Source organism: Hemiscyllium ocellatum, chromosome 10, assembly GCF_020745735.1.
Source record: "Hemiscyllium ocellatum isolate sHemOce1 chromosome 10, sHemOce1.pat.X.cur, whole genome shotgun sequence".
Classification (NCBI taxonomy): domain Eukaryota; kingdom Metazoa; phylum Chordata; class Chondrichthyes; order Orectolobiformes; family Hemiscylliidae; genus Hemiscyllium; species Hemiscyllium ocellatum.
The window spans coordinates 11,008,272-11,034,900 of NC_083410.1; the positions used below are offsets into that span (position 1 = coordinate 11,008,272).

Sequence of the window (26,629 nt, forward strand, 5' to 3'; positions counted from 1 at the left end):
CTAGTACTGGACTCCCCCAACCCAGGGAAAGGACCTTATCTATTTACCTTATCCATGCCCCTCATGATTTTGTAAACCTCTATACGGCCACCCCTCAGTCTCTGACGCTCCAGGGAAAACAGCCCCAGCCTATTCAGCTTCTAACTATAGCTCAAACCCTCCAACCCTGGCAACATCCTTGTAAATCTTTTCTGAACCCTTTCAAGTCTCACAATATCCTTCCCAATTGGATTTCTTGCTGAGTATCCTATACTGGTTGACCCCTGGTTTTGCTCACCCCCAGAAGAGAAACCATTCTCTCCGTGTACAATGTGTTTAGTTCAACCTTCAGCTTTCATTTTTCGAGACAGGAAGCCCAACCTCCAGGTAGCATCATCGCTGTAAATCTTCCTATTTTCCCCTCTCCAGTATCACTTTTATAAAACAGCAACCAGAGTTGTTCACAGTCCTCCAAGCATGGTCTGATCAAGGTCTGATACATGTTTACTGCAACTTCAATGCGCTCTCCTCAGAAATAAACCCTTGCCCTTGTTTTCTTTGGGTTTTTTTTTAGTAAGGCTTTATTGACTGGAGAATCGAATGAGTGAGGTGAAAGAGTATGGAGTTATCTTTAACGTAATCTGCCCACTAAGGAAGTGATGGGAGAGGGTACAACTGGTGTTACACGTTAATGGGACATGTCATTGAAGGCAATGTTGGAGTGGGTGATAAGACCAAGAAACTCCCTACACCCAACTAGTGAGTTATTTTCACAGTAACCCCTGAAGCTGGGATAGAATGAGGGAGAAAAGCCCAGTACATTCTGTAATGGCTGCCACTGACAGGAAGGGTTACAGGAACAAAGAGAGCAAGTTTGTAATCGATCCAAGATGGTGGTGCAGCAGGATGCTTCAGCCAGAGCCTGTCTGCTCCATCCATTTTGTTTTCTTTATTTTTCCCTTTTCTTGTTTGGGTTTTTTTTTCTCTTATCGCTCTTTTATCTCGGAGAAGATGTCCTGAGCTTTGGCCTCAGCAGAGACCCAGCGTGGTGATCTCCCAGCCTGGTGTAGCGGTCTCCTGCCCCCTGTAGTGATCTTTGTGCCCAGCGTTATAGTCCTGGCCCATAGTGAAGCCCAGAACATTCTGGAGTCATGGCCTGGACGCTCAATGTCAGCTTGGACTGGTGTGTGGACTTCCTATTTCCATTTTCTAAGCTACTGCTGCGCTCTGCAATGCTGGACTTCTTATTTCTTTATCTTTTTTTCTCTAAGAACTTGTACTGTAGAATCTGTACCTATTACTTGGCCTTATACCTTAGATGGTGTTGTAAGTGCTGACTTGCAAGCCTTTCACTGTACTCACCTGAATATGTAACAGTAAAGCTAATTCAATCCAACAGTTGTGCATAAGCGCTTGTTACAGACTGCACCACTGCCAGCCCATGTACAACTGTTCCTGATACTGGTGGCAGGATGAAATTTTCCTACATCCGAATTACTAGAGATGGAAATGTGGACTTTAACGACTTGTTTGCATCTGTGTTTGATTTTGCTAGTCTGATCACCGATCCTTCTGTATTGCTTGACTGAGGAGCTAGTGAGTCAGATGTTATCTTTATTCCACAGAGGATCCTTCAAAGATATACGTATAAGTTCTAAGATGTTTAAATTTATGTGAGTAAACTGTTTAAGTTTAGAACTATGGTTATCTTTGTCAAGAACAGAAATTGCTGGAAAAGCTCAGCATCTGTGGAGAGAAATCGGAGTTCACATATCGGGTTGAATGACCTTTCCTCTGAAGTAAATCGGGTGAATAAAATATATCAAAACCCATTTCTAAAGTAGGGCTTATGCCCGAAATGTCGAATCACCTGTTCCTTGGATGCTGCCTGACCTGCTGCGCTTTTCCAGCAACACATTTTCAGCTCTGATCTCCAGCATCTGCAGACCTCACTTTCTCCTCCCTATCAAAATCCAACGCAATTTTATCAGGCTCAAACCCCCTGCATAAAGTGTCAGCTAACTTGCCACAATTTATATTAAATGAGACCATGAAAATAAGCAAAATAAATATGTCTTACATGGCACTGTCTTATGAAGTTTAGGCGTGCACTCACTAGAGCTTAGAAGGATGAGAGGAGATCTAATTGAGGTATATAAGATGTTAAAGGGGATTGACAAAGTTAATGTAGAGAGGGTGTTTCCTCGTGGGGACATCTAGAATGGACATAGTTTTAGGATAAGGGGTAGCAGATTTAAAACAGAGATTAGTAGGAATTACATCTTTCAAAGGATTATGAATTTGTGGAATTCACTATCCCTGGGGGTAGTGGACATTGGGGCATTGAATAAGTTTAAGATGAGATCAGATTACATTACCTACAGTGTGAAAACAGGCCCTTCGGCCCAACAAGTTCACACCGACCCTCCGGAGTGCAACCCACCCAGACCCATTCCCTTACATTCACCCCTGACTAATGCATCTAACACTATGGGCAATTTAGAATGACCAGTTCACCTGACCTGCATATCTTTGGACTGTGGGAGGAAACCAGAGCACCTGGAGGAAACCCATGCAAACATGGGGAGAATGTGCAAACTCCACACAGACACAGCTGCCTGAGGCAGGAATTGAACCCGGTTCCTGGCGTTGTGAGGCAGCAGTGCTAACCACTGAGCCACCGTGTTACACAGCACAAGATCAAAGTGCCACCCTCAGTGGCACGGTGGAGATAGATTCTGGACAGCTGGCAGGAAAGTGGAGTTGAGGCCAAGATAAGATCAACCATGACCATACTGAGTCGTGGGGCAGTCTTTAGGGGCTGAATTGCCTTCCTCTGCTCCTAGCTCTTATGTAAATGTTAGACTTAACCCCAAACTGTCAAGGCTTTGTGATGCTAACCAGACACATAATCCCAAGGACAGTGCTTTCAATCCTACATGATATAATATGTCTGTGTTAGGCCCTTCTCAATTCAAGACACTTTTTAAACTTATTTTTTACCAAAAAAAAGTTTATAATCAATTCTCCATAGCCTTGAAAGTTAATAGAAATTTGGTAATCTCAATGACTGAAATTTCTTGATTATATCTCTTCAATGTTCACTGAATTGTCACAGACATACTTCAGGGAAATGTTGAGAAATTATAGGCAAACCTGGAAACAGGAACATGCATTTGGTTAAGAAAATTGTTAGTCTGTGTCAAGTCTACATGTTCCCTGCACATTACGGACGTGCAGTAAGAGCTCCCCCTAGTGCTGTAGCACAAATAAACTCAAGCTTCAAGATTATTATAGAAATGGGACAAAGAGACAGTGGGTGGTGGTGTGTACTACAAATGAACTCAGTGGAGGTGCCAAGTTAGGTGAAGTCTCCCCATTCCTACCTGATACATGAGCAGCCAACCCGGGAGATTGTTTCGGTCGGTTCCGCAATGCAGGACACAAGGAGCTTCAGAAGGTCTTTCAGCATGGAATTGATGCTGCTCTCGTAGCCAATATCTACAACAAATCAAAAAAGAAAAGAAAAAAATTCTGTGATGGCAGTCAAAGAAAAGTCATCCATTTTGGTCTGTTTTAACCTCACGCAAGATGAGGTGCCAAGGGAACGGTTTGGCTGGAATCCCCGCACGCAAGGATTAGTCTTTCTAATTCAAAAAAGAAGGAATATTTGCATTTATATATAAACTCAGTACGTTCCAAAATACTTTACAGCCAATGAGTTATTTCTGACATGCCCTAACTCTTTGTTTTGTATCTTCAAAAACATTTGTTCTGTTTGGAGAATAACAGGGAAGTGTCAGAAGAAATGGTATCAACTGTTTGCACTATGTTGTGCTCCCTCTTTCCCTGGTCAACAAGCTGGATTGGGATTTGAGCCCATATTGACAACTGAGAAATACTGACCAGTCACCTGAACCTCAGCTGATGTGTTTATTAACTTATGACGTGCATCAGCCAATTTGACACACAGTAATCTCCGACAGCGAGATGAGATAATTTGTCTTTTAGTTCAACCAGCAGAAGGATATGAACCAAGAGTATTCTAAAGGTTCGCTATCATCTGAGTGAAGCAGTTGCTCCTGACAACAGTCCTCAATGGCCTGTTCCCCAGTCTCAGACTGTGTTGATCATTCTCAATCTCTCAGCCAGGGAATACGTCCTTCCTGTAGCCATCCTGGTGAGCTCTTTATGTGCTTACGAGTAGCACGAGAGCGAGCTGAAAATTAAATAATGGGGGTGGATGGGGTTCAATTGCATGGGCAATTATAGAAAAAGTTAAAGTAAACAGGGCTCAGCAGAGGTTATTAAAGGTTCCAGAACAAGTAATAGGACACAGAGAATGGAAAGGGTCAGGAGAATGGGATTGGGAAACATATCATGAATGGTGGAACAGACTCAATGGGATGAATACTTAAAAATGTGTTGCTGGAAAAGCGCAGCAGGTCAGGCAGCATCGAAGGAACAGGAGAGTCGACGGCTTATGTCTGAAACGTCGATTCTCCTGCTCCTTTGATGCTGCCTGACCTGCTGCTCTTTTCCAGCAACACATTTTTAAGCTCTGATCTCCAGTATCTGCAGTCCTCACTTTCTCCTCAATGAGATGAATGGTCTAATTCTGCTCCTGTACTTGTGGTGTCATAACCAGTTGTAGCAGTACCAGCCCTATGTTGAAGTCAGCTCAGAGAATTAAATCCAAAACTTGCTATAATAAACAGTTACTAGGCACAGAACCATTCAGGAAGGTCATTATTGCATATGCACTGTGAGAATAACCATGATAATTTGCAAGCATTATTGGCTTCTTTCTCTTTTGTAACTTATCTACCCAAATGAAGCCGGTTCCACCAGCAAACAAAGTCCTACCTGATTGGATAAAGCAGTGAATATGCTCCATCACCAGTTCCGAGGACAGTCCAATGGCATGCTTAAAATTGGCAGCAGCCATTTCCCAGTACGATTGGTCTCCATGGTTACGCTGAAGCCAGAGAGACATCACTGGAAGGAGGAGATGGGTGACAGCAAAAATCCCAAATCCAGGACCTACAGAAGTCAACAAGACATTGTCTGACAGTCAGGACAAGGTTTGTAAGTATTTCTGTGGCAGACCTAGGCCTGAAATCTTAGTAGGTATGACTCTAATCATAAAGCTGAGCAATTGTCACGATCATAAATGAGAATACAGAACTTCGGCGCTCATCATTTATAAAGCACCTTGAGAGTTTTGAAATCTGTAATTGTGTATTATTTCCTGTACTGAAAATGTGTTGCTGGAAAAGCGCAAAAGGTCAGGCAGCATCCAAGGAGTAGGAGAATCGATGTTTCGGGCATGAACCCTTCTTCAGGAATGAGGAAAGTGTGCCAAGCAGGCTAGATTCTCCTGCTCCTTGGATGCTGCCTAACCTGCTGCGCTTTTCCAGCAACACATTTTCAGCTCTGATCTCCAGCATCTGCAGTCCTCACGTTGTCCTATTATTTCCTGCAGTAAACTTACTGAATTAAATGCCATTTACACAATCCTACACATGGTCATAGAATCCCCAAAGTGCAGAAAGGGGATATTTAACCCATTAAATCTGCACCATCCCACAGAAGAGATCCCACCCAGGCCCAACTCCCCACCTAACAGAACATAGAACATAGAAAAGTACAGCACAGAACAGGCCCCATTGGCCCACGATGTTGTGCCGAGGTTTAATCCTGATGTAAAATATAGTAACTTAACCTACGCACCCCTCAACTCACTGCTATCCATGTGCATGTCCAGCAGTCACTTAAATGTCCCCAATGACTCTGCTTCCACCACCACAGCTGGCAATGCATTCCATGCATTCACAGCTCTCTGCGTAAAGAACTTATCTCTGATATCTCCTTTATACCTTCCTCCTAATATCTTCAAACTATGACTCCTCATATCAGTCAATCCTGCCCTGGGGAAAAGTCTCTGGCTATTGACTCTATCTATTCCTCTCATTATTTTGTACACCTCCATCAGGTCTCCTCTCTTCCCTCCTCTCCAGAGAGGAAAGTCCAAGCTTATTCAACCTTTCTTCAGTAACTTTGCATTTCCCACAGCCAATCAACCTGCACACCTGTGGACTGTGGGAGAGAACCGGAGCACCCAAAGGAAGCCCACACAGACACGGGGAGAATGTGCAATCTCCACACAGTCACCCAAGGATGGAATTGAACCGACTTCCCTGGAATTGTGAGGTAGCAGTGCTAACCACCGTGCTGCCCATGCAACAAACACCAAGTTATAAGGCAGGGCTGTACATGCAGGAGGATGAAGGAGCAGATTGTGAAGGTGGGAAAACGAGATTTCTATTCAATTGTTCGAAGAGTGCAAACCCAGTCAACACACTGTCTTACACAATGAGCAAATGAGTTGTGGAAGTGCAGGAGTGCCATTTCTCTAGCCCCATTTCCACCTCATCCTCACTACCTGGTACTTTTGTGACTTCTCGCAGCAGCTCAAACAGGAGGTCCAGTGTGGGAGGTTGGTGCTGGCGTGGACAGTTGGAGATGGCTGTGGTGAGCTGCTCCAGCAGCAGAATCCAGACTTGAATCAAACCTGCAAGAGAATCACCACCCACTCATTCCTTTGCCAGAAGCCCAAGAAACTTTACAACAGAAGAAAACAGAAAAGACTTTTTAATCACAGCGACTTCATAGTTCCTTGTGTTTACTGGACAATGTTTAACACTTTTAAAATATAATGTCTTTTCATAATTATACACTGGATAGTTATTAGATTAGATTCTCTACAGTGTGGAAACAGGTCCTTCGGCCCAACAAGTCCATACCAACCATCTGAAGAGTAATCCACCCAGACCCATTCCCCTACATTTACCCCACCACTAATGCACCAAACACTATGGCCAATTTAACATGGCCAACTCACCTGACCTGCACATCTTTGGATTGTGGGAGGAAACTGGGGCACCCAGAGGAAACCCACACAGACACGGGGAGAATGTGCAAATTCTACACACAGTTGCCCAAGGCTGGAATCGAACCCAGGTCTCTAGTGCTATGAGGCAGCAGTGCTAACCACTGAGCCACAGTATTGGGGACAATTCTAACTTCCTCTACCTAATATTAATAAAGTGACAGTGCTTCAAAATATACTATTTCATATTTCCTAATGATGGTCATTAAAGAGAAAGACATACATTTATATAACACCTTTCATTAGTGAGTAAATTGTTGCACAGAGTTTTGGTCCACATACTTGAGGAGGGATGTGATTACACTGGAGTTAGTTCAGAGGAGATTCACTAGATTGATTCCAGAGGGGAGGTGTTTGTCTTATGAGGAGAGTTTGAGTGGTTTAGGCCAATACTGTCTGGAGTTTTGAAGGATAAGAAACCTAATTGAACTATATAAGATGCTAAAAGAGATTGACAAAGTAGACATGGAAAGGATATGTCTTCACGTGGAGCAACTTGGGATGGGAGGTTTGGAATAAGGAGTAGCAGATTTAAAACAAAAATGAGGAGAAATAACTTGTCACAAAAGGTTGTGAAGCTGTGGAATTAACTTCCTCAGAGTGTGGAGGATGCCGTGACATTAAGTAAGGAGGAGATACATTTTTAATTATTAACGGGTTGAAGGCTTGTGGAGAACGGGCAGGAAGGTGGAGTTGAGGCCGAGATGAGATCAGTCATGATTGTATTAAATAGTGGAGCAGGCTCAAGAGGCTGAATGTTCTACTCCTGCTGCTAGCTCTTATGTCCTTGTGTTCACAGACACCAGATAAATTATAAAGCACTTCACAAACTATTTGGTACTTTTTTTGGAGTGAGGCAAACATAGCAGCCAATTTCCGCACAGCATGTTCTGACAGACTGCAATGTGATGAGATCCAGGCATTCTATTTATAATGACGTTAAAGCATGGATTAGAGAGAGGCAGCTGGAGTAGGAGGGAGGGGTAAGTGGAGAGCGGAAGCAGAGAAGGAGGGAACAGCCAGAAGGAGAGAGAGGGAGCAGATTTGGTGGAGGTGACATGAGGAAAGACATCTTTATCCAGGGAAACGCTGTATTCTATAAAGGGTAATAGAAGTGGGTGGCACGGTGGCACAGTGGTTAGCACTGCTGCCTCACAGCGCCAGAGATCCGAGTTCAATTCCCGCCTCAGGCGACTGACTGTGTGGAGTTTGCACGTTCTCCCCGTGTCTGCGTGGGTTTCCTCTGGGTGCTCCGGTTTCCTCCCACATACCAAAGATGTGCGGGTCAGGTGAATTGGCCATGCTAAATTGTCCGTAGTGTTAGGTAAGGGGTAAATGTAGGGGTATGGGTGGGTTACGCTTCGGCGGGTCGGTGTGGACTTGTTGGGCCGAAGGGCCTGTTTCCACACTGTAAGTAATCTAATCTAATCTAAAAAAAAAGTATTTTCTTATATCAGGCTACTTTAATGAGTAGATGTAGTGTTTGGAGATTGAAAGCAGGTGCAGAACCAACTTTCAAAGGAGAATGGATAAAAATTTGAAAAGGAGAAAGCTGTAGGACAAGAAGGAAAGAGCAAGTGGAGTAGGTCTAATCAGGTAGCTCCACCCATGACTCAGGAAAGGCAAGATGGGCAGAATGGTCTCAATCTGGGCGGTGTGATTTTGTGAGCTTGAACATGACCATGGATGAGCCATGGAAGCGTCCAAGATGTGTTCTTTTTAATTATTAGGGAGCACAATTTTATAAAGAGAGTTGAGCTTTCCTTTACCTGTGTCATCGTCGAACTCATTGAGGACTGACTCAATCCCGTCTTCACTGCTCAGCGATCTCTCGGGGCCTCTGAACGGTAAACTGGCGAGCTGCAGCCCGTGGAAGATCGGCTTCGAAGGCATCTTGTAGATTTTGGCAAGTAACTAAGGAAATACAACCAGATACATAAATTACCGAAAACAGACTGGAATGTCACAAAGAACCCTCCTTACACAGAGCGCGGAGGAAATCTGGAACCATCAAACTGTTGAGGCTGGGAGTAAATTGAACTTGGTTTAAAACTAAGCCATCATTTTAAAAAATGGGCAAGGATATAAGACCATAAGACAGAAGAGTGGAAGTAAGGCCATTCGGCCCATCGAGTCCACTCCGCCATTCAATCATGGCTGATGGGCATTTCAACTCCACTTACCCGCACTCTCCCCATAGCCCTTAATTCCTCGTGACGTCAAGAATCTATCAATCTCTGCCTTGAAGATATTTAGCGTCCCGGCCTCCACTGCACTCTGCGGCAATGAATTCCACAGGCCCACCACTCTCTGACTGAAGAAATGTTTCCGCATTTCTGTTCTGAATTGACCCCCTCTAATTCTAAGGCTGTGTCCACGGGTCCTAGTCTCCTCGCCTAATGAAAAAAAATTCCTATGGAACCAGGGTGGGTAACAGAGTTGGTCAGCCATGATATCGCTGAATGACAGAATAGGTTTGAGAAGTTGAACAGCTTTCTCCATTGTGCTACACCCCCATTACTATTAAAGGCAAAGAGCAGCAAAGTGGAGTTGAGGATTATCAAGTCAGCCAAGATCTTGTTGAACAGCGGAGCTGAATATGCTGAAGGGCTTACGCCTATGGTAACGTTTTCACTAATTTTGATCTTTTCTCAACGGAAGCTCAAGAATGGGAATTCCCATTTTTCCCTGGACATCATTTGGCTGGTGTGGCTGAAGGTTGCGCATTTCTCAGCAAGGAGGATACTGTGGGTAATGTCCCTGCCTCTGAGCCAGGGACTCTAGGTTAAGTCCATTTGATGGCCAAGGAAGGTGTGCTCAGAACAGGGTCAAAACCTGCAAATCCTTCGAACACAACCCAAGGGCAGATGGTGAGGACGGGAGAGATTCCTGGTCAAACACGTGTGTAAATAAATTGGAGCCTGAAACATCAACACCCAAAGCTCCAGATTGCAACCTGTATGTAAAGGTTTACACTACCACAGCAACTCGGGTTTCCTGATTCAGCTGTTACACACTGAACCAAGACAGCTAGGGATTATGACTCAACACCCCTAAATCAAAGTCCCCCCTAAACAAGCTGATACACTAGCGCCGGAGATGACTGTATATCCAGGAATAGCGGATTCCAGTCAGTGTGTAGAGCCATTTCATTCAGGGCCAGAGAGTGGACAGATGGACACGACACTCTACCCTACTGACGCTGAGCATGTTCATACACACTAACTCTGGTTCTTCCTCCGAATGCACAGCTTTCTCCAGCATTCTCATTTTTCATTTGACATTCGGGTATTCCTGCTGGAATCATCAAACAATCTCCAGGTCCATAACGTTATTGATTTAAGCAAGGAACACAATCTAAATTGGCTATCTTTCTTTAAGCAATATTCGGGAATAGTCTTTACCTGCGAACACTTCCTGAGGTAGTCGAGGGCGGGAAGGCACAAGTCTGTTGAACTGGATCCCAAACCAGTATAGCAATCTCCTACTTCTTTACAATCCTCATCACCTTCAGATGTATTAAAAAAAAACAGCAGTAACTTCAGTACTCCACAATCATTTGAAACACACACTATCAATTATTTTGGTTTCTTTCCTAGTTTTCCTGAAGATGTTAATTCTTTCCCTACATTCAAAGGGTCGGTGCTGGGCTCATTGCTGTTTGTTAGCTATATCAATAATTTGGATGAGAATGTACTAAGATAGATGATACTAAAATAGGCGGTATCGTGGACAGTGAGGAAGGTTATCAGAAATTGCAACAGGGCCTTGATCAGCTGGGGAAGTGGGGCCCAGAAACAGCAAATGGAGTTTAATACAGATAAAAATGAGGTCTGGCATTGTGGAAAGTCAAATGAAGGTAGGAGTTTCATGGTCGAGACTGTGGTGCTGGAAAAGCACAGCAGGTCAGGCAGCGTCAGAGGAGCAGGAAAATTGACATTTCAGGCATAAGCCTCCCAATATCTAATGAAGGGCTTATGCCCGAAATGTCAATTCTCCTGCTCCTCTATTTCCTGCATCACACTCTTGACTCTGATCTTCAGCACCTGCAGTCCTCACTTTCTCCTAGGAGTTTCATGACAAAATGGTAGGGCTTTAACGCATCTGATAGAACAGAGGGACCTTGGAGTTCAGGTTCACAGTCCTCTGAAAGTGGCGTCACAGTAGACAGGGCAGTGAAGGCGGCATTTGGCACACTGGCCTTCATCAGTCAGGACATTGAATATAGAAGTTGGGAAGTTATGTTGCAGTTGTACAGGACGTTGGTGAGGCCGCACTTGTTCAGTTTTGGTCACCTTGCTATAGGAAGGGTGTTATTAAACTGGAAATAGTGCAGAAGAAATTTACAAGGATGTTATCAGGACTCAACAGTCTGAGTTAAAGGAAGAGGTTGGACAAACTAGGACTTTTTTCTTTAGAGTGTAGGAGACTGAGGGGGGAACTTTTAGAGGTGTATAAGATCTAGAGAGGCAGGAGTAGGCTGAATGCTCTCAGTCTTTTTCCCAAGGTTGGCGAATCGAGGACTAGAGGGCACCAGTTTAGGTTAGTGGGGAAAGAACAAAAGGGAAACTGAGGGGGAACTTTTTTTTACACAGAGGGTGCGATGCATATGGAATGAGCTGCCAGCAGAAGTGGTTGAGGCAGGTACATTAACGACATTTAAATGAGAATTGGACAAATACATGGAAGGCTATGTGCCAAGTGCAGAGAAATGGGGTTAGTGTGGATGGACGTTTTGGTTAGCACTGACCAGTTTGGGTCAAAGGGCCTGTCTCCGGGATGTAGGACTCTATCACTCCATGGAAAGTTTAGGTCTCTATAGTCTTACCAAACCATAGGTCTGATCTCTCATTAGGGAGACACAACTGGTGGTACTTTAAGCTGAGGGTGAGCACACCTCAGGCAAGGGGAGAGGTTGAGAAGGAGAGTTCTTCATGGTATTGAATATACACAGGAGGCACCATTCTGTATCACAAATCAACCGTTCAGCCAACTGAGCTAATCAAATGGTCTGGATCAGTGCTATAAAAATTTTTAATCATTATATAAATAGTCTTAATTTTTCATAAGAGCAAGCTTACCCAAACCCTTGACAAACTTCATAAGGCACATTATGTAGTCAGTGGCTGCATTGGCAAACACTTGAATGTTATCCGTGTTCAGGAATGCTTCAAAGACATCAAAAACTGGAGCCTGGGATTTTCCTGCCAATGAACAAAGTGACTCAGCACATGACGGTAAACATAGTCCGTCTACATCTAACCACACACCCATCACAGCCAGACATTTGGCAGCACTGATGGCTGTTGTTATGACAGGAGCAATAAACTATTCACAGAAGCTTATGGCAGCAAGGAATGGGATAAAACAGGGTCAGTAAGAGATAGTTAATGACAATGTAACAACTGCAAGATTTACAATAATGGAATTCGTGGCATAAGACAAATGGAACAATACCTCTGAGATAAATAATTATGAGTGATAGTTAAACATTTCAAATATAAATTAATATTTCTTATCACTTCCCTTAATGAAACAGTGTTGCATCAATGACTTAGATGAGATGTAAGACAGTACAGTCAGTGCAGGTTGTGCAGAGTCCCCATTACCTTACTCACCCATTGTGTAGTCACCAATCAGATATTCCTTCACATCAGACTTGTTACTGTGCACGGTTTTCAATGCACTGAAGAGTGGTCGCCAACCAGACTGGATCTGTGGGGAACAAACCTCCACCAGCTCTCCAATCGATGTGATCACCTAAACGTTAAGAGGCACGTATATTTAAATGTCTGCTTTCATCATGATGGCTACCCCATAGCCTCCACAATCTTCTTTCCTCACCTTCTAAATTCTTACACTGAAGAATGCCAGAAGAGGCCATTCAGCCCCTTGACCCCTGTTTTGCCATTCATTTTAAGCACTGGTTGATCTGCATTCTAACTTCACCCACCCAGCTTTCGTCCATCACCCTAATATCTTCAACAAAACAAGAACTGACCAATCTCAGATTTGACCAGGCTCTCAAGGCATGTTTCACTCCAGAAATAAAAGAAAGAATCAAACAAGAAGGTTGAAAAAAAATTACAGCCCCTCAGTCCTGTTCCACCTCTCATTTACAATTTACTGCTTGAAACATGCAAGGTGAAACATAGGTTGTTGGAGGAAAAACAACTGAAAGAACAGATGCTGGAAATCACAAACAAATAGAAACATTTCTGGAGAAACTCAGCAGGTCTGGCAGTATCGGTGGAGAGAAATCAGTGCTAATGTTTCAAGTCCAGTGACCCTTCTTCAGAACTGTCGGTAGCTAGGAAGAGATTGCTTTTTATGTATTAGCCTCAAAGACTTCCTGGCAAAAGCAATTTCTGAATTCCCTTCATTTAAAGAGGTACTTCCCAGCAATATCTGAAAATAGCCCACCTCTAATTTTAAGGGTACACCCTCTTATCCTGCTCCTTTTCTACCTTCCATCACTAAGTGCCTCAATCAGATCAAACCCATGACCTCCTATACTTAGAGTTTAATACAAACATTGTTTTTGCAAACAGTCTTAATTTAAGCTTTACAGTTTGTGTTGGTGACTTTCTGAAGTACTTACTATCTTTCAACTTTGTGGATCACAAAAAGTCACCAAGCATTGAAGGAGGTCAGGGTGGGTTCAGGGGAGGGAAGCTCTTTCTCCCATATGGGCCTCAACTAAAACTAACCATTTTAGGGCCTCAATGGGCCCAAAGGTGATAGGCTATCTGACAGCTCCTCCTGCTCCCTCTCCCCCGCAAAGCTCAGACAGGTTAGATAATGGTGGGGAGTGGGCAGGTAGCCGTCAAGTTCACTGATGAGTTTTATGATAAAACTCAACCCAGTGTCACTGGGAGTCAGTAAATGACTAGGCCTAGGGCTCATGGTAACTAGGAACCCAGGAATCACACCGGCTAAGGCCTGAGAGCCTTGAGAATCACAGGCCTGGATCCTTTGTTGCTTGGTCAGGGGAACAAACAAAGGGAATTGTGGCTGATGAGGTATTTACCAGACAAAGCTGATATTGTATCCTACCTGATCTTGCACGTCTTCGTCACACAGTTCCAACTGCATGATGTGTTCAAATGGTCGGAAAAGGGCCTCATTGAAGTGAAAATGTGGCAGCTCATTCCAGTCAGTTAGAACTTCAGTCAGGATATCATGGATAAAGGAAACAGCTTTCTGGGAAACATGCCTCTCCTTATGACAGGCAGCCTGACAAAGCAAAAATCCTTATTTAGTTCCAATACAAAAAAAACTAAAGGGGAGAAAAACACATTTTAAGGAAATCTACTTTAGTTCTCATGAAGAATTTCCAGAAGTCATCTTTTGCCAACATTCAAATAAGAAAAACATTTCTGGAAACACTCAATGGATCAAGAGTTAATGTTTCAGGTCAATGATCTTTCCTCAGATCTGGCAGGAGTTTATGACCAGTCTGTTCAAAGTGATGACAACTTGTCCATCGAACTTCGAGTCCAAATGACTTAACGATGAGGCACAGTAGCAATGGAGAAGGAAAGCAAAGGAGGTAAATCCTGAACTCTGGGTCCCATTACCCCTTGGGGCATCCAATTTCCCCAGGCCTCTTCCTCCAGCAGCAACAACGCATGATGCTGAGCCAACACCTTCCGCAAATTGAGAGTTTAGCCAACATTTGTAATGTGCCCAACTTAGCCAGAATGTTTTTAATGATCAGGTCACTGATATTAGATAAGGAAAAAAACCATTGATCAGGAAACAGGGGAAAGCTCCCCCACTCTCCTTCTGGATATGTGCACCCCAAAGAGCAGATAGTGTCGCAGGTTAATGTCTTATCTGAAAGCAAACAGCCTGACAATGAAGCACTCCCTCAGTCCCACACTCAAGGTGGATACCAAAAGCCAATGATGTCTGATACCAATGGTCAATGATGCCTGATAGTGGGGAATACAGGAATGGAATTGGGTGCTTACCTCTGCTAAGTGAGGTCCAACTACACTCCAGGTCTTCATGAGGTGCAACAGGGGACGGGACCGGCTCCGTACAATTCGGAGCATCACATCACCAAGTCGGAAGAGATGCAGAGCGCTCCTCCGCTCGTGGGTGGATCTAGCGTCTCCTGTTAACCAAAGCAGAAGATGAATTAAAACATAACCAAATCTATTCCTATCAATGTCACAAATGGCAAGGCATATGACTGTGACTAAGGGTAAACTTCTCTTCCTCATCCTTCTCAATCCGACATGGAAGATTCTGTATCCTTATTTATAAAGACCAGCATTCCAGATTCCTTTCTCAACCTGCCCTCATGCACATCTTCCCTGCCAAGGAGAAAAACACACTGACTACAAATGGAGGTCACACAGGCCACAGTTCTGTCTAGTCTATGCACCTCACTACAGCCTCAATACGAGGAGGCCATGGACCAGGAACCAGCCAACAGGAAGCAGATCTTGTTGCCCTCAAGAGCCCAAGCCATCTTTGTGATTGCTCAGCCTGGCCTCCATGGGGCACAGTCCTGCCCATGAGTTTTGACTTTCTCGGAGAAAGTGAGGTCTGCAGATGCTGGAGATCAGAGCTGAAAATGTGTTGCTGGAAAAGCGCAGCAGGTCAGGCAGCATCCAAGGAACAGGAGATTCGACGTTTCGGGCATAAGCCCTTCTTCAGGAATCTGATTCTTCATTCCTGAAGAAGGGCTTATGCCCGAAACGTCGAATCTCCTGTTCCTTGGATTGTGACTTTCTACACAGGAAGCCCAGAAAGTAAACCATGACAGGTTTTTGGTGGGTTGGGGGTCCTCATTCAAAGGTATTCAGTGTCCGATCTGACATTGTCCCTCTGAAAGCCACCTCCTGAATCTGCTCCCTGTGAGCTACAATCCACTGCAGTACAGCCACCATTACTCTCCTGTGTTTGGATCCACCAGGAATCTTGGCCCTTGGTGTGGATGTAGTACTGACAGCAGCCACTGTCTTCCTGGTGACATTGGTAAGCCTCCAATTGGCAAACATCTCTCCACATGAAGGAACTTGCTCTCTCAATGTCTTTGGGTCCCATGAAGGGCCCACCAATGCCCAGTTAAATGCCTAATTGGCACTTCATCCAGAGGGGCATGTCAGATACAGGCAACGTACAGGCTATCTCCAGTTGCTGGGTAAGACACTGCTCCATTCCCAGGATTGACTCTGTCATAGACATACTCTGTGATAAAGACTGATCACTGTCACTAATCAGCATCTCTAATATTAAGTAATATGAGGCTGCCTGGCTAGACAGGTGTGAATGATTTGGATCTTGTCACATTTAATAATTTACAGAAAATAGGAGTAGTCCATTCAGCCCTTCCAGCCTGCTCCATCAATTGATATAATCATGGCTGATCATCCAACGCAGTCCCACTTTCTCTCTATTTCCTTCACCCATTTAACTCTAAGAACTATATTTAACTCCTTCATTGAATCACAGAGTAGCAGAAGTGTCACAGCAGAGGAGGGGGGGGCTCCGGCCCATTTTATTAGCTAGTGCCAATCTCCTGCCTTTTCCCCATGCGTATGCTCACCATTTCTGTTCAATAATCATCGATGCCCTTTTCCACACACCCCAATTGAACCTGCCTCCACCAAATTTCCAGGCAGCGCATTCCATACAGTAACTATTCACTGTGTGAAAAAAGTTTTCCTTATCTGGTTTATCCAGTCCCCTCATGGTTTTGGAAACCTCTATCAAATCTCCTGTCAGCCTTCTTCTCAACAAGGAGAACAGACCCAATATCTCCATTCTACCATCCTTCTTAAAAGCATTCAATGTTTTGGCCTGAACCGCTTTCTGTGACCAAGAATTCCACATGCTCAAAGCTTTTGGACAATACAAAGATTGAGGGAGCTGAAGATATTGAGGAAGATTGTCAGCGGATACAGCAGGATAAAGATAGGGAGACTTGGACAGAGAAATGGCAGATGGAATTTAATCTGGATACCTGTGAAGTGATGGATTTTGGAAGGTCTACTGCAGGAGGGAAGCATACTGTAGATGGTAGAATCTTTAAAAGCATTAACGTACAGAGGGATCGAGGCACTCAGGGTCCACAGTTTCCTGAAAGTGGCAACACAAGTGGATAAGGTGGTTGAGGACAAAATGGATTGTCCACTTGACTCCCCAGTTATTGGGAACATCTTTCCTGCGTATACCCGGTCTAGTCCTAACTGATCCAGTCTCTCATCATGCATCAGTTGTACCATTCCAGGAATCAGTCAATTACCCTGGGCCTAAACATCTTTCAGGGTGGCCACTTCTGTCTGTGTTACATTTGGCCTTAAAAACCTGTTGGTCACTAGAGTATAAACAGACAATCTAGCTGTTGCACGATAGTGAGTGGTAGAAGGTTAGAACCGTCGAGTGTTACCTGGCATTGCTAGTGAGTAGTCCACAGTTTCTGTAATAGAGTCAAAGAGTTGAGCCTGTGACACTTTCCTCAGCTGATTGAGAAATCCCACCAGAGCATTGAGATTCAGCTTCACAGCAGCATCTTCAAACAACCTGTGAAAGAGGGGAAGCGGAGGAAAGAGGGGAGAGAGAAAGAAGGAGTGAGACAGATTGAAGAGGAAAGAATGAAAAAGTAAATGATGAGAAACATCAGTTCTGAGGATGGATTGAAGAGGTTGGGACTGTTCTCCTTGGAGAGAAGGCTAAAAGGTGATCTGTTAGAGATGGAGAGAGTAGATGGACAGAAACTATTTCTGTCTGTAAAAAGAACAGGAGGGCATCAATTTAAAGTGACTTGCAAAAGAAGCAAGTACTGAGTAAGGAAAAACCTATTCACACAGTGAGTAGTTAGGGTACAGAATATACTGCTTTGAAGTATGGTGGAGGCAGGTTCAACTGAGATATCCAAGAGGGGCATTGGATGGTTACTGGGATAGAAATAATTTGCAAGGGTATGGGAAAAAGGCAGGAGATTGGCAAAGACGTTCATTTGAAAAGCTGGAACAAGCACAATGGGCCAAATGGCCTCCCCTTCCGTGCTACAACACAATCTGTGAAATTGCAGAATCACAAAATCATACAGAATTGTTACAGTATGGAAAGAGGCTATTTGGTCCACTGTGTCTGCACCATGACTCCGAATGAAGAGCTCACTTCATACCATTCTCCTGCCCTCACACCGTATACCAGAAAATGATCCACTTCCCGCTTGGACGCTCTCAGGCAAACACTCGCTGTGTGGACTAGTTTTTCCTTCCCATCTCAATTGTTTCTTTCGCCAATAACATTTGATCTGTACTTGTGCTATTTGATCCTTAGACCAGTGGGAACGGTTTGTGCCTATCAACTCATGATTTTGAGCATATCTTAAGGAGAACAATTCCAACCTCTCCACTCTATCTCTGCAACTGAGATTTCTCATCTTTGGAACCTTCTTCATGAATTTATTCTGCACTCCCTCTAATGCCACCACATCCTTTGAAAAGAGTAGGGTGATGACGTCAGCTTATTCGAGGGGCCATAACTACAAATTGAGGGGTGATAGATTTAAGACAAATGTCAGAGGCAGGTCCCTTACTCAGAGAGTGGTAAGGGCGTGGAATGCCCTACCTGCCAATGTAGTTAACTCAGCCACATTAGGGGCATTTAAGGAAAACTTGGATAAGCACATGAATGAAGATGGAATGGTGTAGGGAGACAAGCTGAGAATAGTTCACAGTTCAGTGCAACATCAAGGGCCGAAGGGCCTGTTCTGCACTGTATTGTTCTATGTTTCATTGGAGCATTATAAAACAAAACATGACACAAAGTCGCAAAGATCAGCTGTTAGCGAAGGTGGATATCACTGTGGCCAAAGGTCAAGGAGGTAGAGAAATGGACAGGTTTGGAGAGAGAATTCCAGGGCTCCGTGTGTAGGCATTGCCATCAATGGTGGAATGAATAAAATTGGGGAAACTCCAGAGGCCAGAATTAAAGTAGCGCAGGTGTTTCAGAGAGTAGACAGCTGAGGGAGATTCCAGAAATTGGGATGAGAATTTTAAAATCAGGACATTGTTTGAGTGCGAACCAATGTAGGCCAGCGAGCACAGGGGAGTGAGACTTGGTGGGAGAAAGGGCAAGGGTAGTAGAGTTTTAGATGACCTCAAGTTTATAGCGGGTTAGAATGTGGGAGGCCAGGCAGGAACGTGTTGGTCATGACCAGAGGTAGCTTCTGTTCTCAACTGAGCTCTCAAGCACCTTCCTTAATGTCGTCATCTTTCGCTGAGCATCCATTTTTGTTTGATTTTGAAGTACCTACGAATAGCACCATAGAAACATCAGCTGTTGTACTACAGCTCTTAACAGCCTTCTGGGCAATAAATGCTGGCCTAGCCAGTGATGCCCATATCCTGTGAATGAATAATAATTAAAAAATATACTGGCCTCAAAATATCGAGTATTTGTGCAATACATCATCCACCATTTTTTAAACTCTCATTGCTCTTACTACCTTGTATCTATGCTATTTTTTGAATTGATACCTTAGATGGTGCCATATATAGAGACATTACACACATTTCACCGTACTCCTGTACTTGAGTATATACGACAATAAAATCTAAAATCTAAATCAGGGTTACTGGTCCAACATTAATTAACATTTTGCCCAATGGTGCTTGATGTATCTGAGGAAAACGGAATAGAAGGCAACCCATTTAGTTACTTTTAAATAATTTTCCTAAAGTTATGCATGGAAGAGGCAGGATTTGAGGATGAATCTTTTTACAGAGCACTTGGTAATGAGCTGCAACTCGCCGCTCACTGTGAAAGCAGAGATGGTCTGTAATTAGCAAAGGAAACTGGATGATCACTTGAACAAAATCAATTTGCAGGGCCAAAGGGAATTAGGAGTTAACATGGACTCGATGGTCTGAATGGCACCCTTCAGTGCTACAATGACGCTATGAAACTTATGAATATTTTGAATTACAGAGTATTTGCAGTTGTTATGACCCCAGGTGATGGCAATACTAGACACGTCAGATCTCAGACTAAAACCTGGTTTGATAGACCATCACTTTTGCAATTTGATTATCATGTGGCCAGTCACAGATCATATTCACAAGAGGCTGCCAATGTACTTTTAACAAAATAACATATTATACAAAGAATAAGAAAAACAATATTAGGCAACTTTTAAAGATATCATAAACAACTGTATTCCCAACAATATCCTTTACAGATACTCAACCTCAGTGAATTATCAATCTTATCTTCACCCTTTAATTTCTTACTAATCTGACAAGGTTACAAGTGTTTGGTTTTGGTGAACTTTTACACACTCAACAGGAATGATTCTTTCAGTCTCTTCTGAAAAATCAGAGACACAGGCTAAATCACTGGCATCTCTCTTTGAACTCTGAAGGGAAAAACTCAGGGCTTTCTTCCAGCTACTTTGAGAATGCTAAATAGCAGATCTGCTAGTTTATATCATTTCTTCTTAACTAAACCTGCCTCTGACCTTTGTTTCTGAGTTGTAAAAGTTCCACTTTGTACACAGTTCAAAGATTACCTCACCAGGTAGCTTATCTAGTCATTTAGCTTAAGTCACTTAATTTCTTGGAAATGCTATTGTGACTCATTGCTTAAAAAATGAGATTCTGACCCTTTATTAACAAATAAACAAGTTACCTTCTCAGAAGTGAAAACAAAACAAAGCATTTATAACCTAAATTTCTAACCAATAATAACATAATCTAAACTTTTAACCACAGTACAGACATGGAGCATTTGACCCAACAGGTGGCAAGTTCCATAGTTACAGGAAGTGATACCACATCACATGATCCTGCACTCACATGGAGACCACATATGGCAAAGTGAAACAACTGTCAAATGTTCCTGAAATAAATGTGAATTTTCTCCTTACCTCAGCAGATTCAGCAAGGCCTGGGAGGGTCGTTGAGACTGGCAACCCCATAACTTTTAAAAAGGACTTGGATGAGCCTTTGACACCCCCCAATATTCAAGGCTATGGGCCTAGTGCTGGAGAGTGGGATGAGTGTCGATTTAGTGCAGCTTTGTCGGTCCAGTCTTTATGGGCTGAAGGGCCTTCGATGTTCTGTATGATTCTATGATTGTTTAGCAGCACCACAGGAAAAAGGACCTGCATCCTCACTCTGCCAAGATTGGGCAGAGATAGCAAACCACTATTGACTCAAACAGCCAAGAAAATGGCTCAGGATGATGCATCAGGGACAATGAAGCAGGGAGCTCCTTGTGGACAGAGTCACACATGACTGACTGATTTGGAGACCTACAGGCCCTGGATTCACCCACATGTATTAACATATTGGACATGTCTTTTGGCTTTCTCATGGGAATTTCGTGAAAGGTACAGTACACCTTAACTCGACCTGATTCCCAAGGCTCCCATATTACTTACTTGTCAGCCATTGTGGAGAGTGTGCAGACAGCCCTGGCCGCATTGTTCCCGTTCAACACGCCTCCTCCTCGGAAGTCAAATGCCTTCCCCTTGCAGTTCTCCTTGATCAGTTCCTGAATGGTGACTGACTGAATGACAGGATTGCCGATGTTAGTGTCCAGCTCAGTGCTGGGGTTCCTGATGGAGTTCAATGCTATGTCCGCAGGTTGCAGGGAAATGGAGGCTTGCTGTGCCTGTGTGATGGCGATGGGAGGCTGAGAGCCTCCGTCACTGAAGTGACTGTGCTCCAATGTACTGATGTACTCGCACACTCTGTGGAGAGACGTGGAAACCCATTTACAGCCCATTTCCTTGATACCGCACCACACTGTAAACCATACAGAGAGATGTACAGTACAGAAATAGACCCTTTCAACCAACTCATCCATGCTGACCAGATATCCTAATCTGATCTAGTCCCATTTGCCAGCATTTGGCCCATATCCCTCCAAACCCTTTCTATTCATATATCCATATTTAAATGTTGTCATTGTACCAGCCTCCACCACATCCTCTGGAAGTTCACTCCATACACGCAACCGCCCTCGGTGTGAAAAAGTTGCCCCTTAGGTCCCTTTTAAACCTTTCCCCTCTCAACCTGAACATATGCCCTCTAGTTCTAGACTCCCTCACCCTGGAGGTAAAAACAATGGCTGCAGATGCTGGAAACCAGATTCTGGATTAGTGGTGCTGGAACAGCACAGCAGTTCAGGCAGCATCCCAGGAGCAGTAAAATCGACGTTTCAGGCAAAAGCCCATCATCAGGAATACAGGCAGAGTGCCTGAAGGGTGGAGAGATAAGTGGACCCTGGAGCCTATCCATGCCCCTCATGATTTTGTAAACCTCTATAAGGTCACCCCTCAGCCTCTGATGCTCCAGGGAAAATAGCCCTAGCTTATTCAACCTCTCCTTATAGCTCAAACCCTCCAACCCTGGCAACATCCTTGTAAAAATTTTCTGAACCCTTCCAAGTTTCACAAAATCCAACTACTTGTTATTTCACCAAACTTTTGTGAAATTGGATACTGATAATTCATTTCTTTAAAGAAATTCTCTAACATATAGGGGTGTGGTGGTACAGTGCCAATGTCACTTGATTAGCAATCCAGAACCCAATATTCTTGGGGATAGTAAATTCAAATCCCACAAATAATCATGTTGAAATTTAATTTCAGTAAAATCTGGGAATAAAGAACTGGCCTTAATGGCAATCATGTAACCATTGTCAATTGTCGTAAAAACTTATCCGGTTCTCCAGTGCCCTTTAGTGAAGGATGTCTGCCTTCCTTATATGGTCTGGCCTACATGTGACTCCTGACCACAGCAATGGAGTTGATTCTTAATTGTCCTCTGACCAGCTAAGGAGGGGCAGTAAATGCTGGCTCAGCCACTGATTCGCATAACCTGAATAAATAAAAAAAATTATTGCCCATACTGAATTGTCCTTGAACTACAGAAGGTGATAAAAAGTCAAACACATTGCTGTAGGTTTGCAGTTACGAATACTGACAAAATTTACAGGTCCACGCCACCATTACTGAGGTTGGTTTTCTATTCAAAATTTATTCAGTTCTGCTGGGGCTTGATTCCCAGAGTCTAGATTAGAGTGGTGCTGGAAAAGCACAGCAGTTCAGGCAGCATCTGAGGAGCAGGAAAATCAACTTTTCAGGCAAAAGCCCTTCATGAGCCATTTATTTCTCCACCCTGCAGGCACTCTGTCTCTATGCCTGATGAAGGGCTTTTGCCCAAAACATCGATTTTCCTGCTCCTCGGATGCTGCCTGAACTGCTGTGCTTTTCCAGCACCATTCTAATCTAGAATGTGGTTTCCAGCATCTGCAGTCCTTGTTTTTACCTAGTTGATTCCCAAAGTACCTGGGCCTCAAGGTACCACCAGGTCAGTGTCATCTCCTTTACAGGCCTGGGTTTTCCTGCAAAGTGGTTTCACTTGCCATTATGAATCTAAAGTCACCATTGTCTCACCAGACCATAGGGCTGCTCTCTCATCAGAGAGAGGGACAACTGGTGGCGGTTTAACCTGAGGGTCACCACGCCTCAGGGGAGTGAAGGGGTTGAGAAGGAGATAGCAACCTTCGCCACTCCAGGATTTGAACCCATGCTTTTGGGACCACTCACCAGCCGATTCAGCTAAACTGACTCCATGGCACCACATGCACGAGAGTGTATGTAAGTTAATTTTTAAGAGTCAGACCAATGACTTGAACACAGCAAGGATGCAGCTAGACAATGCCAGAGAAGCCAGTGATCCGAAAGGTGCCCCAACATCTGGGGGAAGAGCCCAACTGAAGGCCCCTGCTCTACCTTGAGGGACTTCAGCTCATTATGTTCTGGGGTCTTGGCTTGGGGAATAGAAACCAATGGTAGGCTATGGTACTTTACACGGTAGGCTGCTCCTCAAAGTCTAGTCCCAGCTAGCTGCTGCTTTCTGTTCCAGCTTCTCTTTCCCACGATAGTTTCATTCTTTACTCCTGCGTTCTGGGCCCTGACCCTTCAGCAAGTCTTCCCATGCCTTGCGAAGATTTCTGCTCCGCTCAGGGGGGAAACATGGCTGAGCGCCATCTGGGATCACATGGTGGACCATACCTGAAGACATGTTGCCAGCAGTCTGCATTGTGACTGCCCATCTCCAGCCCCACACTGAGGATGGCGTCCATGCAGAGAACGTGGGCCGTGTGAAGCTGAATACCCTGCGGCCGCCCAATCTGCTCCAGCTTCTGCTCCACTTTCTGTTTCACTGTGGGGATACAACAGAAAGTCAGCCTCCACGGCATCAGTAAATGACCCTCTCTCACTCTGAGCTCATGGCAGCACCATGGGAAGCCCGGACAGATAAATATAGGAACATAGAAACATAGAAAAAAAGCAATGATAGGCCATTCGGCCCGTCAAGCCTGCTCCACCATCCCATATGATCGAACTGATCATCCAATGCAGTCTCCTGTTCCCGCTTTCTCCCCATACCCTTTGATCTCTTTAGCCCTAAAAATCCACATCCAACTCCTTGAAAACATTCAATGTTTTGGGCTTAACTGGTTCCTGTGGCAGAGAATTCAACAGCTCACCACTCTCTGGGTAAAGACATTTCTCCTCATCTCAGTCCCCAGTGGCCTAACCCATGCCCTTAGACTGTGACCCCTGGTATTGAACTTCCCAGCCATCAGGAACATCCTCCCTGGGTTTACCCCATCTAGTCCTAGTAGAATTTTCTAGGCTTCTAGGAAATTACCCCCACATTCTCCTAAACACCAGTGAATATAGTCCTAACCGACCCAGGCTAACTTCATTTGTCAGCCATGCCATCCCAGGAATCAGTCTGGTAAACCTTTGTTGCACTCCCTCCATCACCATCTCCTTCCTCAGGTAAGAAGACCAAACTTTCACATGGTCACACGAAGAAACGATATTCCTGCCGTGCGTGGGTCCTCAGTACCTTGTGCGATGGGGTCAGTAGTCTCAGGGACTTCTTTGTCCTCCTTCTCATCCTGGACACATGATGCTGCTGACATCTGTGCAAGGGCTGAGGCACAATTGGCTGCAACACCTGCAAAAGAAAACTTAAATTTCAGTGAGTGAGCACAGGTATATACGAGTGTTTGTGTGTGTGTGCACGCATGCGAGCGTGTGTGTCTAGAATTCTGAACAATCTCTACCCTCATTTTTCGGAGAAGAATTTCTCTTTACCAGGGTGTGATCCCACTGTACCCAGTCTCCATAGTGGTTTCACATGTGATTTTTGACAGGTAATCTCTTGACGCCCTGTCTGCTTTGCACATCTCAACTGACCCCACTGTTAGCCTTCCGCAAACTAACCCCATTGTTTCACCTTCCTCAAACTGACCCCACATCGTTTAACCTTCCTCAAACTGACCCCACATCGTTTAACCTTCCTCACATTGACCCCTATTGTTCAGTCTTCCTCACATTGACCCCTATTGTTTAACCTTCCTCACATTGACCCCTATTGTGTAACCTTCCTCACACTGACCCATATTGTTTGACATTCCTCACTCTGACCCCTATTGTTTAACCTTCCTCACACTGACCCCTATTGTTTAACCTTCCTCACACTGACCCCTATTGTTTAACCTTCCTCACACAGACCCCTATTGTTTAACCTTCCCCACACAGACCCCTATTGTTTAACATTCCTCACACAGACCCCTATTGTTTAACATTCCTCACTCTGACCCCTATTGTTTAACGTTCCTCACTCTTGACCCCTATTGTTTAACCTTCCTCACACTGACCCCTATTGTTTAAGCTTCCTCACACTGACCCCTATCTTTTAATTATCCTTGCACTGGGGAACATCTCCGGGGCACCCGCACCAATCAATCACACTGTCCTGTGGCCCAACATTTCAACTCCCCCTCCCACTCTGCTGAGGACATGGAGGTCCTGATCCTCCTTCTCCGCCGCTCCCTCACCACCAGACGCCTGGAGGAAGAACGCCTCATCTTCCACCTCGGAACACTTCAACCCCAGGGCATCACTGTGGACTTCAACAGTTTCGTCATTTCCCCTTCCCCCAGCTCACCCCAGTTCTAGACTTCCAGCTCAGACTGTTCCCATGACTTGTCCTACCTGCTTATCTTCTTTTCCACCTATCCACTCCACCCTCCCCCTGCCCCTGACTTATCACCTTCATCCCCTCCCCCCTCACCTATTGTACTCTATGCTACTTCTCCCCACCCCCACCCTCCTCTCACTTATCTCTCCACCTTTCAGGCTCTCTGCCTGTATTCCTGATGAAGGGCTTGTGCCCAAAACATTGTGATTTTCCTGCTCCTCAGATGCAGCCTGTACAGCTGTGCTTTTCCAGCACCACTCTAATCTAGTTCTTGGATGAGACCTTGAAATGAGGTAATATTCAAGACTATGGACCTAATGTGGAAAAGTGGGACTACTGTAGGTAGCACTCAATTTTTGGTGACACGGACTTGATGGGTTAAAACATCTTTTGTGTACTGCATGATTCTGTCATCCTACGAATAATGGCAGCCACAATTCCCACAATCCTCTGCACATTAGAGTTTGCTCTATCATCTTCAGGTCTTTTGTGTTCAGAGGGCTCTTGTACATTTGCTGTGCAGCCGAGATTTGATGTGAGTTGCTGCGAAACTGAAGCAATCCCAGGTCCAGTAGGAGTCTCCTGGGAAGCGACTCAGAACAGAAATCTGAAGATAAGCAGCACATGAAGGGCTTATGACCGAAATGTCAACTCTCCT

The 26,629-nt window shown here is 44.4% G+C and overlaps 1 protein-coding gene across 2 annotated transcripts in view; it reads right to left on the reverse strand.

Moving 5' to 3' along the window:
* arfgef3 (ARFGEF family member 3) overlaps positions 1-26,629 on the reverse strand; it is a 144,698-nt gene that overhangs the window by 28,994 nt on the left and 89,075 nt on the right. For both annotated transcript variants that reach the window (XR_009645109.1, XM_060831245.1), the window contains 13 exons: positions 24,832-24,942; positions 23,985-24,135; positions 21,342-21,653; positions 17,337-17,470; positions 14,908-15,053; positions 13,988-14,167; positions 12,550-12,691; positions 12,013-12,135; positions 10,336-10,439; positions 8,701-8,845; positions 6,425-6,553; positions 4,846-5,022; positions 3,366-3,480 (listed from right to left, as the gene is read on the reverse strand). Coding sequence is in view for 1 of the 2 variants with exons in the window: in XM_060831245.1 (XP_060687228.1) it covers positions 3,366-3,480; positions 4,846-5,022; positions 6,425-6,553; positions 8,701-8,845; positions 10,336-10,439; positions 12,013-12,135; positions 12,550-12,691; positions 13,988-14,167; positions 14,908-15,053; positions 17,337-17,470; positions 21,342-21,653; positions 23,985-24,135; positions 24,832-24,942 (1,969 nt within the window). In the remaining variant the exon portion in view is untranslated. The remainder of the gene's footprint in view (positions 1-3,365; positions 3,481-4,845; positions 5,023-6,424; positions 6,554-8,700; positions 8,846-10,335; positions 10,440-12,012; positions 12,136-12,549; positions 12,692-13,987; positions 14,168-14,907; positions 15,054-17,336; positions 17,471-21,341; positions 21,654-23,984; positions 24,136-24,831; positions 24,943-26,629) is intronic.